Below are 13,567 nucleotides of genomic sequence, written 5' to 3'. Positions count from 1 at the left end.
AGTGTCATAAATTCGAAATTAGTTATTTTTTTAATCTAGTTTATTTATATTTTTTTGTGTGTTTTTGATATTTTAGGCGAACTTTTCTAAATCATGTTAGTATTTTAATTGATTTTCTTGTATTTAGTCTATTTGGCTTTATTTAAAATGAAGATCTAATTTCTTTAAATCATTTTCTTATTTTGATTTATGGTAAAATTATTATAAATTGTCAATACTTTTAATTTTTTTGTTTTAAAGAACTATTTATTTGTATAAATGTTCTTTTTGGGTTTAATCTTCTTTAGGATTTTTTATTTTTGAACTTTTCAAAACGGCTAAGTCCCGGGTTTGAGTTAGTTAATAGGCTTCTTTTGATGTTAGGAAGGCATGAATTTATAATTATTCTCTCATTCCTTTTATGTATTTTTTTTTTTATTTTAAATTAACAAATAATTAATTATTTTTTTAAATATAATAGTTTTTTTTTAAAAAAAAAGCAAATAAATAAATTCTAAATTAATTATATTTTGTTTTTATAATAAAAAATAATATTAAAATAAAAAAAATGAATTAAAATAGTAATATAATTTATTTTTTTGTTTTAAAAAAATAAAAAAAAAGGTGAAGACTTTGTTCATTTTAGTTCTGAAGGAAAAAATGAAAATAATTAATTAATTTAATAATTAAAAAGTGAGAATTAAAGATTAAATTAAATAATATAATAATAAAAATAAAATATGGAAACTTTAAATTAAAGAGCTTAAGAATAATATGAAAAATTATTTGAATAATAAATAAGAATATAAGAGGAAAAAATAGAAAAGATAATTTAAGAAAATGAAAATGTAATTTAATTAAATGAAAAATTAACAATAAAAAACATTAATTTAGAAGAAAATTATAAGCAATTATAATTAAAGTATTTTTTTTTTTTTACTAAAAAAAAAATATGTTTAATATATGTTTTAATTTTTTTATTTGAAAAGATATTAAGAAAAAACTGAAGAAATAAGAGTTTTTTGGAAAGAACATTTCTAATAGCTTTAAAATGAATAAATTTAAAAATATTAAAATGAAATGAAAGATTTATTAGAATAAATAAATAAAAAAAATCTAATTAATTAAGAACTTTAAGAAAAAGTTAGAGTAATTTCTTTCTTTTTATTAAACAAAAATATAAAAACATTCATTTTATATATAAAAATAGAATTTAATGTAATAAAATTATGAAAAGAACTAACTTAATATTCAAATCGAAAGCAGCTTAAAATAATAATAAAAATTTGAATAATATAATTAAGTAAATTTGTTTTATTTTTTTTATTTAATTGATAAAAAAAAAAAAAAAGGAAAATTAGTAGATTATTGAAAAATTAAAAAGTTAAAGTCATGAAAAGGATAAACAAATAATAGAATTAAAAACTAATATATCTCTTTTATAAACTAAAGTTAATTAATTAGAATTCTCGTTGAAAAATCAAGATCAATTTAAATAGTCGAATATAGAAGAATTAAAAAATAATTAAGAATAAGAAAATAAAGATATTAATGAAGAATATGAACAAAGATTAATTTTTTAACAAAAAATAAACGACCAATATAGGCAATAAATAAGTGAAGAAAACTCTAATTTGAAAGAATGTGTTGTTTAATAATCAAATAAAATAGATTAACTTTAAATAAAAATTGATTAATTATAAGAGCAAAATATATAATTATAATAATTAATAACAATGACATAAGAATAAGAAAAAGAAATTAAAAATTATTAAAAAAGGAATACAGAACTAGAATAAAAAATAAATTAATTAATCGATAATAATAGTATACTTAATTTAAATTTAAATCAACGTATATAGGTAATATATATATATACGTATATATATATAATATATATTTAATTATATTTATATATATATATACTTAATAACTTTAAATATAATAGGATATTAATTTATAAAATTAAAAATATGAATAAGTTTAAAATGAAAGTAAAAGAGTTATTGAAAAATGTTAAAAATAAATAGATTTAGTAAATATTTAAAATGAAAATTAAATTAATTAATTAAATGATGAATTATAATCAAAAATAACTTATTTTTTAAATGAAAATAATATTTTAAAAGAATAATTAGGGGAATAGTTAGTTAATAAAGCTGAATATGAAAATAAAATTAGGAAAGGGTATCGACAAAAAATTGATATTTTAAGGAAGGAAAATGAAGAACTTATAAATCAATTGTAATAAATCTAAAATGTTTAGGCTAATTTAATTTAACATATTCAAGTACTTGAATATTAATAATAATAAAATGATATTTTTTTAGACTAAAAAATAAAAATACGACAAATTAATAGATTTCCGAAATTGACTAGATTTAATAACTTTAAGAATAAATTAGAAATTTATAAGAAGAAAATTAAAAATTAAATCAATAATAAATTTAAGATAAAAATAATTATTAAGAAACATTAAATAAACTTAATGCTTAATTAAATAATGAATAATCTACTATAAATTAATAATAAAAAAGCAAAAAAAATATTGAAAAATAAGGTTAATAAAATCATTAAGTAAAACAATTATATGAAGAATTAGAATATTTGAAAAAAAAAGAAAAAAATAGTCAAGAAATTGTAATTTTTTTGTTAATATTTAAATTTTTATATTAAATATATATATATATATATATAGCTTGAAATAACAAAAAAAGAAAATGAAAATTTAATATTAAAAATAAGAGAATTAGAAAAAAAATACTATTCTAGAAATGATTGGTTAATTAATAAATTTTAAGAAAACGTAAATTAAAATGTGAGTAAAGAAGAATAAGTAGAAGAGATATTGTAAAATGATAGTGGTTACAAAGATAGTTTTTCAGATAATAATTGATTTATTTTTTATATATATATATATTATTAATTTATATAGAAAAAAATAATTTAAATTTAAAATTTAATATTTAAATAATATTTATTATAAATGAATATATAATAAATATAAAAATATATTTTATATATATATATATATAATATATATAAATTATTATTTATATATAAAAATATATTATCTTTTATTTATTTATTAAATTTCATTAATATTTTTTATTTTTTTTTTGTTTTTATTTTTATTCTAGTTTTTTATTTATTTATATTAATTTTTACTCTTCTTTTAAAATATCTTTAATATCTAAAGTTAAAAAAGAGTTTTTATTCATTATTTAAATTTATTTTTATATATAGTCATTTTTTTAAATACTACTTGAACTTTCTAATTTTTAATAACTAATATTATATTTATAATTAGATGCATTTACTTTTTCATAACTTTGAACTGAATTTAATTATTATTATTATTAATTATTATCTTAATCTTAGTATTAATAAAATTAATCATCTTCAATGCAATCTAATTCTTTTTCATTGTCTGAAAATTGCAAATCTTCTTCCCATTAAGTATTTTCAAATTATTATTTGATATTTTAAGTAAAAGTATTATAGTTATTTATGGCTTATTGTAAATAATCAAGTTATTAATTAAATTTATTGATTTTATGCAACATGAAAATAATTTATTAATTATTATTTTATTTTTTTAAAATTTTAAATTTTTTTTCACTAAAAGTTTTCACATTTTTATTAACATTACTTTCATTTAAATTTCTCAAAGTATTTTCTTCTGTACACACTTAAATAATTTTTTCTTTTTATGATAATAATACATATTATTTATTTTTACTTTGGGATAATTCATTTATACTTTTTATAGAATTGTTTTCATTAATTTATGTCAAAAGATGGTCTTAAACAATTTATTATTTTTTAAATAATTTGTTTAAGTTAATAAATATTAATGAGTATATATTTAAACATAGATATATGAATACTAATGTCAATTGTAAGTATCCGATATTATATAAGTTTTCGTTTATTTTTTAAGGATTACTATATAAATATATATAATAAAGGTTTATTGTTAAAGTTAATAATAGGTATAGTTCTTATATAGAAACATAATAATTTAAGTATTTCTGTTTAAACGGACCTTCCATTTTGATAATAATTATACACATCCATATGAAATTTACTAATATTAAAAAAATTCCTTATAAAATAGTATATTTAAATTCAAAAGATATAAAAAAGCAAACTAATATTTTTCGCAAAATACTTAAAGAAGGATATGAGAGTATTATTTTTTGTTTGTGAGAGCTATTTCTTAATTCTTTAAATAATCTATTAAATATAGAAAAATTTTGTTCACTGATTTTTTAGGAGAAGAAATATAAATAAAGGGCAAATAAAGACAGGAAAATTATAATTGAAATTTAAAATAAGTTTATACTTTTTATATTTATATATAAGGTTTATTTTTATTTTTTTTACCTTAAATAATTGTATTAATCATTAAGTATTTTTATTAAAAATATAAAGTATATTGGTAAAAAATAGATTATTATTAGGTTTATGAATATTCTGTTTTTTATAGAATGTTAAATATAAAGTATTAGCTTAGAAAATTTACTAGTAATTTAATTATTATATTAAGATTTTTGATATTTATTTAAGAAAAAGTTAATTAAATAAATTATTGTAATTATACTTAAAAACAATATATCTAATTTTTTTGTTTTAAAAAATAATTATAAATTTTAAAAATTAAATTTAAAAAAATAAAATTATTTTACTGTTATTAATACCATTATTATCATTTAATAAACCTCTAAAATTTTAATGATTATTATCATCAATATGTTATATATAAAAATTATAAAACTTCATGTTTTTTAGTATATATTATATCGTGTTTGGAAGTGCAGATTTAGTATAAAGTTATAATTATATTATTTATTGTATTTCTATGTTTATTAAATATCCTTAAAAATCAGATACTGTTATCAAAAAAATATTCAATATATATTAAAATATGAATTAGTATTTAATTATGTAACAAAATATATCTTTTTTTTGGTTATAAAAAAAAAAATTATTTGATTTTTACATATATAGTTTGAATAAATATTATCAAAATCTTGATTATCGGGAGGTAGTATTGATAAATTAGTTGAAATACCTTATGAAAATAAATATTATTTGTAATTTTGCTAATTTATTAAGTCTGTATTGTTTAATTTTACTGTTAATTTTGGGTATGAAATATATTATTAGTCAATTTTTAATGTTATTTCTAAAGTTTTTTATGAAATTTAAACCATGTTATAGGTAAAGTTTATTTTTTATTATTATTCACTATCTAGAGCTAATAAGAATATTTTTTTTATGTTATCATTATTTTACTGAATATCTAAATTATTTTATAAAATAATATATATCTTTTTAGGATAAAATTCATTTAATTTTAATTAAAAATCATTTTGATCAAAGGTAAAATATTAATGAAGTAAAAGTATCAATATAATTGCAATTTTTATCATTTTTATATTATGGTTAATTTAAAAATTTTAATAACTATTATATAAAATTAATAAAAATATTATTTTTGTAATATTTATATTTTTTTTATTCTTTATATATAAAATAAATTAAATTATATATATTTATAAATATAAATGTATATATATATATATATATATATATATATATATATTCATGATTACTTTTTAAATATCTTTTTTTTTTTAGATTATTAATATTATATTATTTTTTTCTTTTTTTTTATATAAATAATATATAATATATAATATATAATATATAATATTTCATTTAATTACATATTGTATTATAAAAATTTAAATATATAAATATAATTTTTTTTTATTATATTAATATATATATATATTTTATATATTATTTTTTAATATTTATAAATTAAATATTTGTTTATTTATAAATAAAATAAAAAAAATTAATTATAAGATAAAAATAATTTTAATATAAACAAAAAATGTCTAAAAAAAGTTTATAAGATAAATTATAAGATAAAATATAAGAAATATATTAAGATTTATTAAATAATCGTAAATGTGATAATTCATTTGTTTTCTAAGACGATTTAATAAACTATGTTGTTTAATATCCTTAATATTCTCGTTTATCACCAAAAATAATATAACTAGCAGTAGAAAAATTCTACTAATAGAACATTGCTCCATAACAAACCCATAATAATAATAGAGGTTTAAATAAATAGCTTCCATATATCAATGAAAAAAAAAATGAAGAGACTGAAGAGCCAAAAATTAATAAAAAAATAAAAGAAACAAAATAATAAGAGTAAAAAGAAGAATTAAAATAAAATGAAGAAATAGATATAACAAAAGTAAAAAATAAAAATAATTAAAAACAATATATATAAAAAAAATAGATATTATCACTTCAATAATTAGGAGGAATAAATAAAATAATAGAAATATTAAAATAATAAATATATTTACCTTTATAAAATACACATATATTTAATCACTTAAATATCTCTCCTCCTAAGGGAATTCTACTTACTGGTCAACCAGGTTGTGGAAAAACTGCATTAGCATTAGCAATATGTAAAGACATAAACACAAAATATAATTACCCCTTCTATTTTCGATAAAGTACCAATATCATAGGCGGATTATCAGGAGAATCAGAAAAAAATATAAGGAATATATTCAAAATAGCAAAAGAAAATGCCCCATCTTTAATTATAATAGATGAAATTGATGCTATTGCAGGTTCAAGGGAAAAAGCCTCTAAAGAAATGGAAAAAAGAATTGTAAGTGAATTACTAAGCTGCTTAGATTAGCTCCCTAATGATGTTTTTATTATAGCTACTACTTCAAGACCAGAAAGCCTAGAAAGCGGAATTAGAAGAAGTGGAAGATTCGATTGTGAAATAATACTACCTATCCCTGACGAAAATGCCAGAATCGATATATTATAAAAAATAACAGAATTTATACCTTTAGGAAAAGAAGTATAAATAGAAAATATTGCTAAAGATACACCAGGTTATGTACCTGCTGATTTATAAGCTTTAATTTAGAAATCTGGTGTTTTTGCGGTTTAGAGGATAGTAGAAATTATATAAAATAAAAATGAAAATAATAAAGATAGTAAAATTAATAACAATAGTAAAGATAGTGAAAATAATACTAAAAATAATAATAATAATAATAATAATAATAATAATAATAATAATAATAATAATATCAATAACAATAGCAATAAAAATATTAATATTAATAACAATAGTAATAATAATAAAAGTAACGATAACAATATTAATTATCAATAGGTTTTTTCAGATTTTTTAAAAGAAAATAATATTGAGTGTGTAATTTGTCAATAGGATATCGAAAAGGCTTTAAAAGAAATTCAACCTACTGGTAAAAGAGAAGGTTTTGCTATTATACCTTCAGTTACTTGGGATGATATAGGCGCTTTAGATGATCTAAAGAAGGAATTGACAAATAATATTATCCTACCAATACTTTAGCCTTAAAAGTTCGAAGTATTTAACATAAGTAACCCTTCAGGTGTTTTAATGTATGGTCCACCAGGTTGTGGGAAAACTCTTTTAGCAAAAGCAGTAGCTAATGCTTCAAAAGCAAATTTTATTTCAGTAAAAGGCCCCGAATTATTAAATAAATATGTAGGAGAATCTGAAAAATCAGTTCGTTAAGTCTTTTCAAGAGCCAAAACATCAGCTCCTTGTATTATTTTCTTTGATGAAATAGATGCATTGGTGCCTAAAAGAGGTTCTGATAGTACTAATTAAGTTACAGAAAGGGTTGTTAATTCCCTTTTGGCTGAATTGGATGGGTTTGAAGGTAGAAAATAGGTTTTCGTGATTGCAGCTACTAATAGACCAGATATTATTGATCCAGCATTATTAAGAGGGGGAAGATTGGATAAATTATTATACGTACCATTACCTGCTAATGAGGAAAAAATACTAATTTTAGAAGCTTTATTAAAAAAAACACCAGTTGATGATAGTATATGCTTAAGAAGTATAGCTTTTGATAAAAGAACAGAAGGATTTTCAGGAGCTGATTTAGGAAGTTTGGTTAAAGAAAGTGCACTAGGAGCTATTTTAGAAGGCAAAAATGTTGTTAGTATGGATTAATTTAATAAGGCTATGGATAAGGTATTTCCATCATTATCTATAAAAGATAGAAATTTATATAGATAATTATAAAATACACTTAAATCTTCTAAAAATCATATAAAAGAAGAAATTTGATATTAAAAATATATATATATATATTATTATATATATATTTGTATGTATTAATATAAATTTATATATATTTAAATATATATGTATATATATATTTTATTAAACAATTATAATTTTATATTTATTTATGTTATATATATCAATCAAAAGATTTCCTTATACTATTATTTTTCCATCGGGGTGGTGTAGGTGGTCTTTTTTTTAATTATTCCTCATCTTCAATCCAATTATGTTAAGCTTCACTAGTAGGATAAATTAATTTAGGAATAATTTCAAAATTATTTTTTAAAATCAGAACTGCGCCTGCATTTTTATGTCTTCCACAATAGTCTGTTGCACTAAAAACTGTAATAAGTTTTCCTCCCGCAAATCTCTCAAATCCATCCATTACACATTCATGAGCTCTCAAAATCATTGATAATCCGTTATTTTATAAAAATTAATTTACCCTATCAGGCCCGTATTTTACAATATTTCCAGTACCAGCTGGATCTCTAATCACGTTTGCCTAAATTCCTAATTCTTAATCAGAATCGGTCGGGTCAGACCAAAGAATATCAACTATTAGTTAATGTTCAGGAGTATTTACTTCATGTACAACTTCTAAAGGTCTCTATAGATTCTCAATTTCTTATATGTAATGTAAAGAACCGCCTATACCTCCATGTAGGCATATAATTTTATCTTCTATAATTGTAGCTAAAGGTAAATATTCAAAAAGTCTATTTACTCTATTGAAAACAGAATCTTCATCTGAAGGATCTTCCCCTAATCTTTAATTACATTCATCACTAAAACCAAATCTAAATAAAAATTAATATATAAAAACTAGATTAATATAAATATAAATATAAATATATATTTAATAATGTATATATAAATATATAAATATAAAAATAAATATAAATATAATACATTAATATATTTATATATTTATTTACCTCTAAGTACTATAGGTTAGTTTTTTATAATTTCCTCAGCCATATCACATAATTATATTATATTTTCTGAGGAAAATCTAAAAGGTGCATTTTCGGGTAAATTTATGTAACTTTTTGGTTATAATAAATGTTGAATCATTATATTATGGATTGAGTTTGGATCATGAGATATTCCTATATTACTCATATAGTCCATGTTATTATATTATGGTAAATTTTTGATTTTATTATTTGTTTTACGGTTATCTTTTGATTCTTCAGCTATAATACTTTCCATAAATTCAAATTGTTTTCCGATTGATAGTTTTTAATTTTGATTATTTTGTTTATTTATTGGATTTTTAAACTATTTGTTATTTATTGATTATCCATATTAATTTTAGTTTTATTAAGGATAATAATTTTGGCCAAATTATTAATATTATTATTATTACAAATATTATTAATTATTATTATTATTATTATTATTATTATTATTATATATTAAACGAATTATTTATTGATATTGGGTTTATTTTATTACTAAATGAAGTTGCTAAAGTCGAATTATTTGAATAATTTAATTCTGGTGAGCTAGGTCTATAAAAAATTAATTATATTTATTTATAAATTATATAAATAATATTAATAGATATATATGTATTTTTATTTTATATTTATTTATTTTTAATGTTTTTGTTTTTTTTTACTAATTTGATATATCATTTATAACACTATTATTTGGTGAAGATTATTTTAATGTATTAATTATTTTCATTAGTAAATCTCCGTTACTAGATATACTTTTTAAGAGATTAATTTTCATTATGACATCTGTTGGTATATTCGGACTTTCTAACTCAAAACCTCCATATACATAAATAAAATTATCTACAGCCCATGATCCATGCCTAAACCTTTATATGGAATTAAATCTACTCCATTCTGAAGTTTCAGTATCATAAATTTCTAATCCTAATTATTCACCTACATTATTAGTTCTTCCTCCTATAATAAGTAATAACTTCCCCAAAAAAAGACTTGAATGTTAATATCTACCTACTGGTAGTTCTCTTTCAGATCTATAAGGTGCTTTTACCCAATCCCAACGGCCATCTCTGTGCCTTCTTAAGCCCCATGTATCATTCAAAGCCGACTAATCATTTGATCTTCCCCCAAACATTACTACCATACCGTTCGCGCTTCCCTAATTACACAAAGTGCCTGAATGATAAACTCTAACCCTCGGAGATTCGTTCTTAGGCTCTATCTTTTGCCAAGCAAATGGACTTTTTTCAACATTCAAAAACCAGCAATCATTCACAGCTTCCTAACCCGTATTTCCTCCAAAAACTACCAAAAAAGGCTTTGAATATGTTACTGTATGGCCATATCTACGACCTGGAGTTTAGCCTACTACTGGAACTACTTTCCACATACCTATATCATCCATTCCTCTTAAATCTAAAAGATATAAATCATCTGAAGCTAAGCTTCCACCTTTTATTAATATATGTATATATATATATTTGCTTTTTTTAAAGACAAAATAATACCTCCTGTAGCCCCTCCGTATACTACCATTTAATTTATTTCTAAACCGGTTGCGGCATGTGCTGCTCGGGGGGATGGTTAGTTTCCATTAGCTTTTTTTGATTTATAGTTTTTTGATTTATTGTTTTATTGTTTTTTTTACTTTCTATTTTCTTCCATATTCTTGTCTATATATCGAATGAATAGGTATCGCCAGTTATTTAAAAGCGGCCGGTGTCTCCGGTTGCTCCGCCAAATAATATTGCTTTTCCTTTTGATATGTATGTTATTGTGTGCCCGAAACGCGCTTGTGGGACATTGCCTGTATAATCAACTTTTTCCATTATTTTTTTTTTTTAGAGTTTTTGTACAAATTATACTTTTTTTATATATATAAATATTTTATGTTTAATTATATTTTAAAAAAATTGAATATACTTTTTTTTTTTTTTAATTTATTATTAATATTAAAAATGTTAGGAATTTGAAAAAAAAAAAATGATAATTAAAAATTTACATATTCATAATTAATTTTATATATTTAAAATAAATATTTTTTTTAAAATTAAATATTTAAATTTGTAATACAGTAATTGTAGAATAATAAAATATAAAAATAATTATTATAGATATATTATTAAAATATTTCAAATTTTTATAAATTAAAATCATAAATAAACAACTTTATAATATATGATATAAATAACTATAATATATAATATAAATAAAAATATATATAATATTAATATATAAATTAAAATTATTATTGTTTTATTCTTTTTTTTAATAATATATATACTAAATTTTATAATATAAATATGTTTATATTTTATAATATTAATTATATATATATTTCAAAAACATTTTAATAATAAAATTACTTAATATGATTAATATTTAAAATAAATGATATTAATTTATATTTGTAATCTTTGAAATACAAAACTAACAAACTGAATATAAATAACAATGCTTTTATTTATCTATATTATATGAATAATCTTATAGATAATATCATTGATATTCTTAATGATAATTTAATGGATAGGCTAATGGTTAATCAAAAGGTGTGAAAAAATTTAAGTAAATCGGAAAATAGAATTAAAAAATACATATGATAAGTTTATATTACATATTTAATTTATTAAAAATTTAATATGAAAATACTTAAAAATATATAAAAACTAAAAATAAATTAATTGTGAATAAAAAATTTATTTAAAATAAGATATATGAAAATTTATAAAAAAAAAAAAAAAATTCTTAAAAATAAATAAATAATTTTTATGAAAAAAATTTTTAAATACTTAATAAATATATATATATATTTATATATAAATAAAAATATTTAAAATATTAATTATTTTTTTCTAAATAATCATTTAATAATTATATTTTTCTAAATAATCATTAATTTATTAAGCATATTTTTATCATTTTTTGTTTTGTTTCTAATATTTTATCTATTTTTTTTATATATATATTTATTAAAAAATAATTATATATAATTTTTTATTAAATTACTAAATTAAATATATTATGTAAGATTAAACTTCATCGAAATAGTTTTTTTAATCTCGTTTTTCAAGTTTAATTTAAGACAATTAAAATGCAGGACATATATCAGATGATGATAGTATAGATAGTCTAATAAATAATTTATTAATAAAACAAGAAAAATTCGATCAATAGCAAAGATATTAAAATTAATAAATTGTTAAAAAGATAAACATAGACTAATCAATTTCCAAAAGAATGGTTATATAAAATATAAATCAAGATATTAATAATGAAAATATAGATATAAAATAATTGAAATTAGAATAACCTACTCAAATATTTTAAAATGATAATATTAATATAAAACAGGAAAAGCTAGAAAATACAATAACTTAGCAAAAATTTTATAATATAAATTTATCTAATTAAAATAGAATGGAAGAACTAATTTAAGCAAAAAAAAACTTAGAAATAGCCTTGAAAATAATACAAAAATGGAAGATAATTTGACTAATTGTGTAAAAAACAAGAATAATGTAATGAAACTTCTAATAGCCAATAAGATACTAGTAGTATTATTTTTAATTTACTTAAATTAAAGATGAGAGAAAATCCTAATTAAATAAATATTTTTAAACAAATTCAAACTGTTGATTTAAAAGCTGTTGAAATCGTAAGATAAAAATATTTAAATATATAAAAATGAATTGATATATGCTATATATGCTATATAAGTAATAGATTAACTATTTATGTTTATTATAGTATAAAAATTTATATTTTATATATATTTATTCATATAAATATATATATAAATATATATATATATATATTAAAAAAATAAATACATAATTTCTATTCATTTTTTAAGAATAAAAAAATATATATACATATAATTTATATTGTAATATTTTAATAAAAATTTTTAAATTTTTTTAAAATGAGTACTTTTCGTGATATTAATGAAAATGTTTTAAAATTTAAAAGGAATAATACATTTAATTTACCAAATATAGTAAATATTTTAAAAAATTAAATAAAAAAAACATTATTTAAAAGAACAAATAACAAAAATCAGATATAGCTATTTAATAATATGAAAATGATTTAAATTAAAACTAACTTTTAAAAAGGTAAATTAATAAATAATTAATATTTTTTAATTTTTAATAATATTAATAAATACAGATAAAATGATTTAGAAACTGCTTTTTAGGATTTAAAAGTTAACATTGAAAAAAGAATAATTTAATTATTCGAAGAGACTCCGAAAAATGTTAAGTATTTTTAAGAAAAAAGTATTCAATTTTAATATTAAAATGAAAAAAAATTATAAAATTTTTAAGTTTAAATTTAATAATTAAGAGAATTATTAAATAATAATAATGAAAATCATTAAAATCAATTTTTAGATTTAAATTAAAAAATAAATTCACTTTAATTAAAAGTA

General features: G+C 17.8%; 3 protein-coding genes across 3 annotated transcripts, besides 28 other annotated features; 2 read left to right on the top strand and 1 right to left on the bottom strand. All coding sequences in view use genetic code 6, as the record gives it.

Annotated features, from left to right (window-relative positions):
* Positions 1 to 429: 429 nt before the first annotated feature.
* Positions 430 to 472: a microsatellite.
* A 47-nt stretch (positions 473 to 519) lies between these two features.
* Positions 520 to 560: a microsatellite.
* Positions 561 to 794: 234 nt separating this feature from the next.
* Positions 795 to 847: a microsatellite.
* A 739-nt stretch (positions 848 to 1,586) lies between these two features.
* Positions 1,587 to 2,501, top strand: IMG5_166360 (hypothetical protein). The gene is made up of 2 exons (XM_004030132.1): positions 1,587 to 1,841; positions 1,928 to 2,501. The coding sequence occupies exon 2, from the start codon at positions 1,953 to 1,955 to the stop codon at positions 2,352 to 2,354; it is 402 nt and encodes a 133-aa protein (XP_004030180.1). The 5' UTR covers positions 1,587 to 1,841; positions 1,928 to 1,952; the 3' UTR covers positions 2,355 to 2,501.
* Positions 1,845 to 1,904: a microsatellite.
* Positions 2,371 to 2,411: a microsatellite.
* Positions 2,502 to 2,941: 440 nt separating the features above from the next.
* Positions 2,942 to 3,050: a microsatellite.
* Positions 2,948 to 3,050: a microsatellite.
* Positions 2,970 to 3,041: a microsatellite.
* A 2,481-nt stretch (positions 3,051 to 5,531) lies between the features above and the next one.
* Positions 5,532 to 5,590: a microsatellite.
* Positions 5,591 to 5,666: 76 nt separating this feature from the next.
* Positions 5,667 to 5,701: a microsatellite.
* Positions 5,702 to 5,843: 142 nt separating this feature from the next.
* Positions 5,844 to 5,881: a microsatellite.
* Positions 5,882 to 5,887: 6 nt separating this feature from the next.
* Positions 5,888 to 8,167, top strand: IMG5_166350 (vesicular transport protein cdc48, putative; the record flags this gene model as incomplete). The annotated part of the gene is made up of 3 exons (XM_004030131.1): positions 5,888 to 6,262; positions 6,308 to 6,994; positions 7,217 to 8,167. The coding sequence occupies 3 exons, from the start codon at positions 5,888 to 5,890 to the stop codon at positions 8,165 to 8,167; spliced, it is 2,013 nt and encodes a 670-aa protein (XP_004030179.1).
* Positions 5,903 to 5,934: a microsatellite.
* Positions 5,904 to 5,947: a microsatellite.
* Positions 7,020 to 7,057: a microsatellite.
* Positions 7,022 to 7,073: a microsatellite.
* Positions 7,067 to 7,185: a microsatellite.
* An 8-nt stretch (positions 8,168 to 8,175) lies between the features above and the next one.
* Positions 8,176 to 8,259: a microsatellite.
* Positions 8,176 to 8,266: a microsatellite.
* Positions 8,176 to 8,293: a microsatellite.
* A 10-nt stretch (positions 8,294 to 8,303) lies between these two features.
* On the bottom strand, positions 8,304 to 10,961 carry IMG5_166340 (ser thr protein phosphatase family protein, putative; the record flags this gene model as incomplete). The annotated part of the gene is made up of 5 exons (XM_004030130.1): positions 8,304 to 8,992; positions 9,106 to 9,279; positions 9,595 to 10,584; positions 10,641 to 10,730; positions 10,781 to 10,961. 5 exons carry the CDS (start codon positions 10,959 to 10,961, stop codon positions 8,304 to 8,306), a joined length of 2,124 nt encoding a protein of 707 aa, XP_004030178.1.
* Positions 9,000 to 9,075: a microsatellite.
* Positions 9,000 to 9,076: a microsatellite.
* Positions 9,517 to 9,591: a microsatellite.
* Positions 10,733 to 10,766: a microsatellite.
* A 341-nt stretch (positions 10,962 to 11,302) lies between the features above and the next one.
* Positions 11,303 to 11,365: a microsatellite.
* Positions 11,366 to 11,971: 606 nt separating this feature from the next.
* Positions 11,972 to 12,029: a microsatellite.
* Positions 11,973 to 12,037: a microsatellite.
* Positions 12,038 to 12,402: 365 nt separating this feature from the next.
* Positions 12,403 to 12,444: a microsatellite.
* Positions 12,445 to 12,899: 455 nt separating this feature from the next.
* Positions 12,900 to 12,950: a microsatellite.
* Positions 12,951 to 13,567: the final 617 nt, after the last annotated feature.

Source organism: Ichthyophthirius multifiliis (genome assembly GCF_000220395.1).
Source record: "Ichthyophthirius multifiliis unplaced genomic scaffold scaff_1120509251240, whole genome shotgun sequence".
NCBI classification, from domain to species: Eukaryota; Ciliophora; class Oligohymenophorea; order Hymenostomatida; genus Ichthyophthirius; species Ichthyophthirius multifiliis.
The sequence above is the reverse complement of the archived record's forward strand: the minus strand, read 5'-3'. Positions and strand labels throughout refer to the sequence as shown.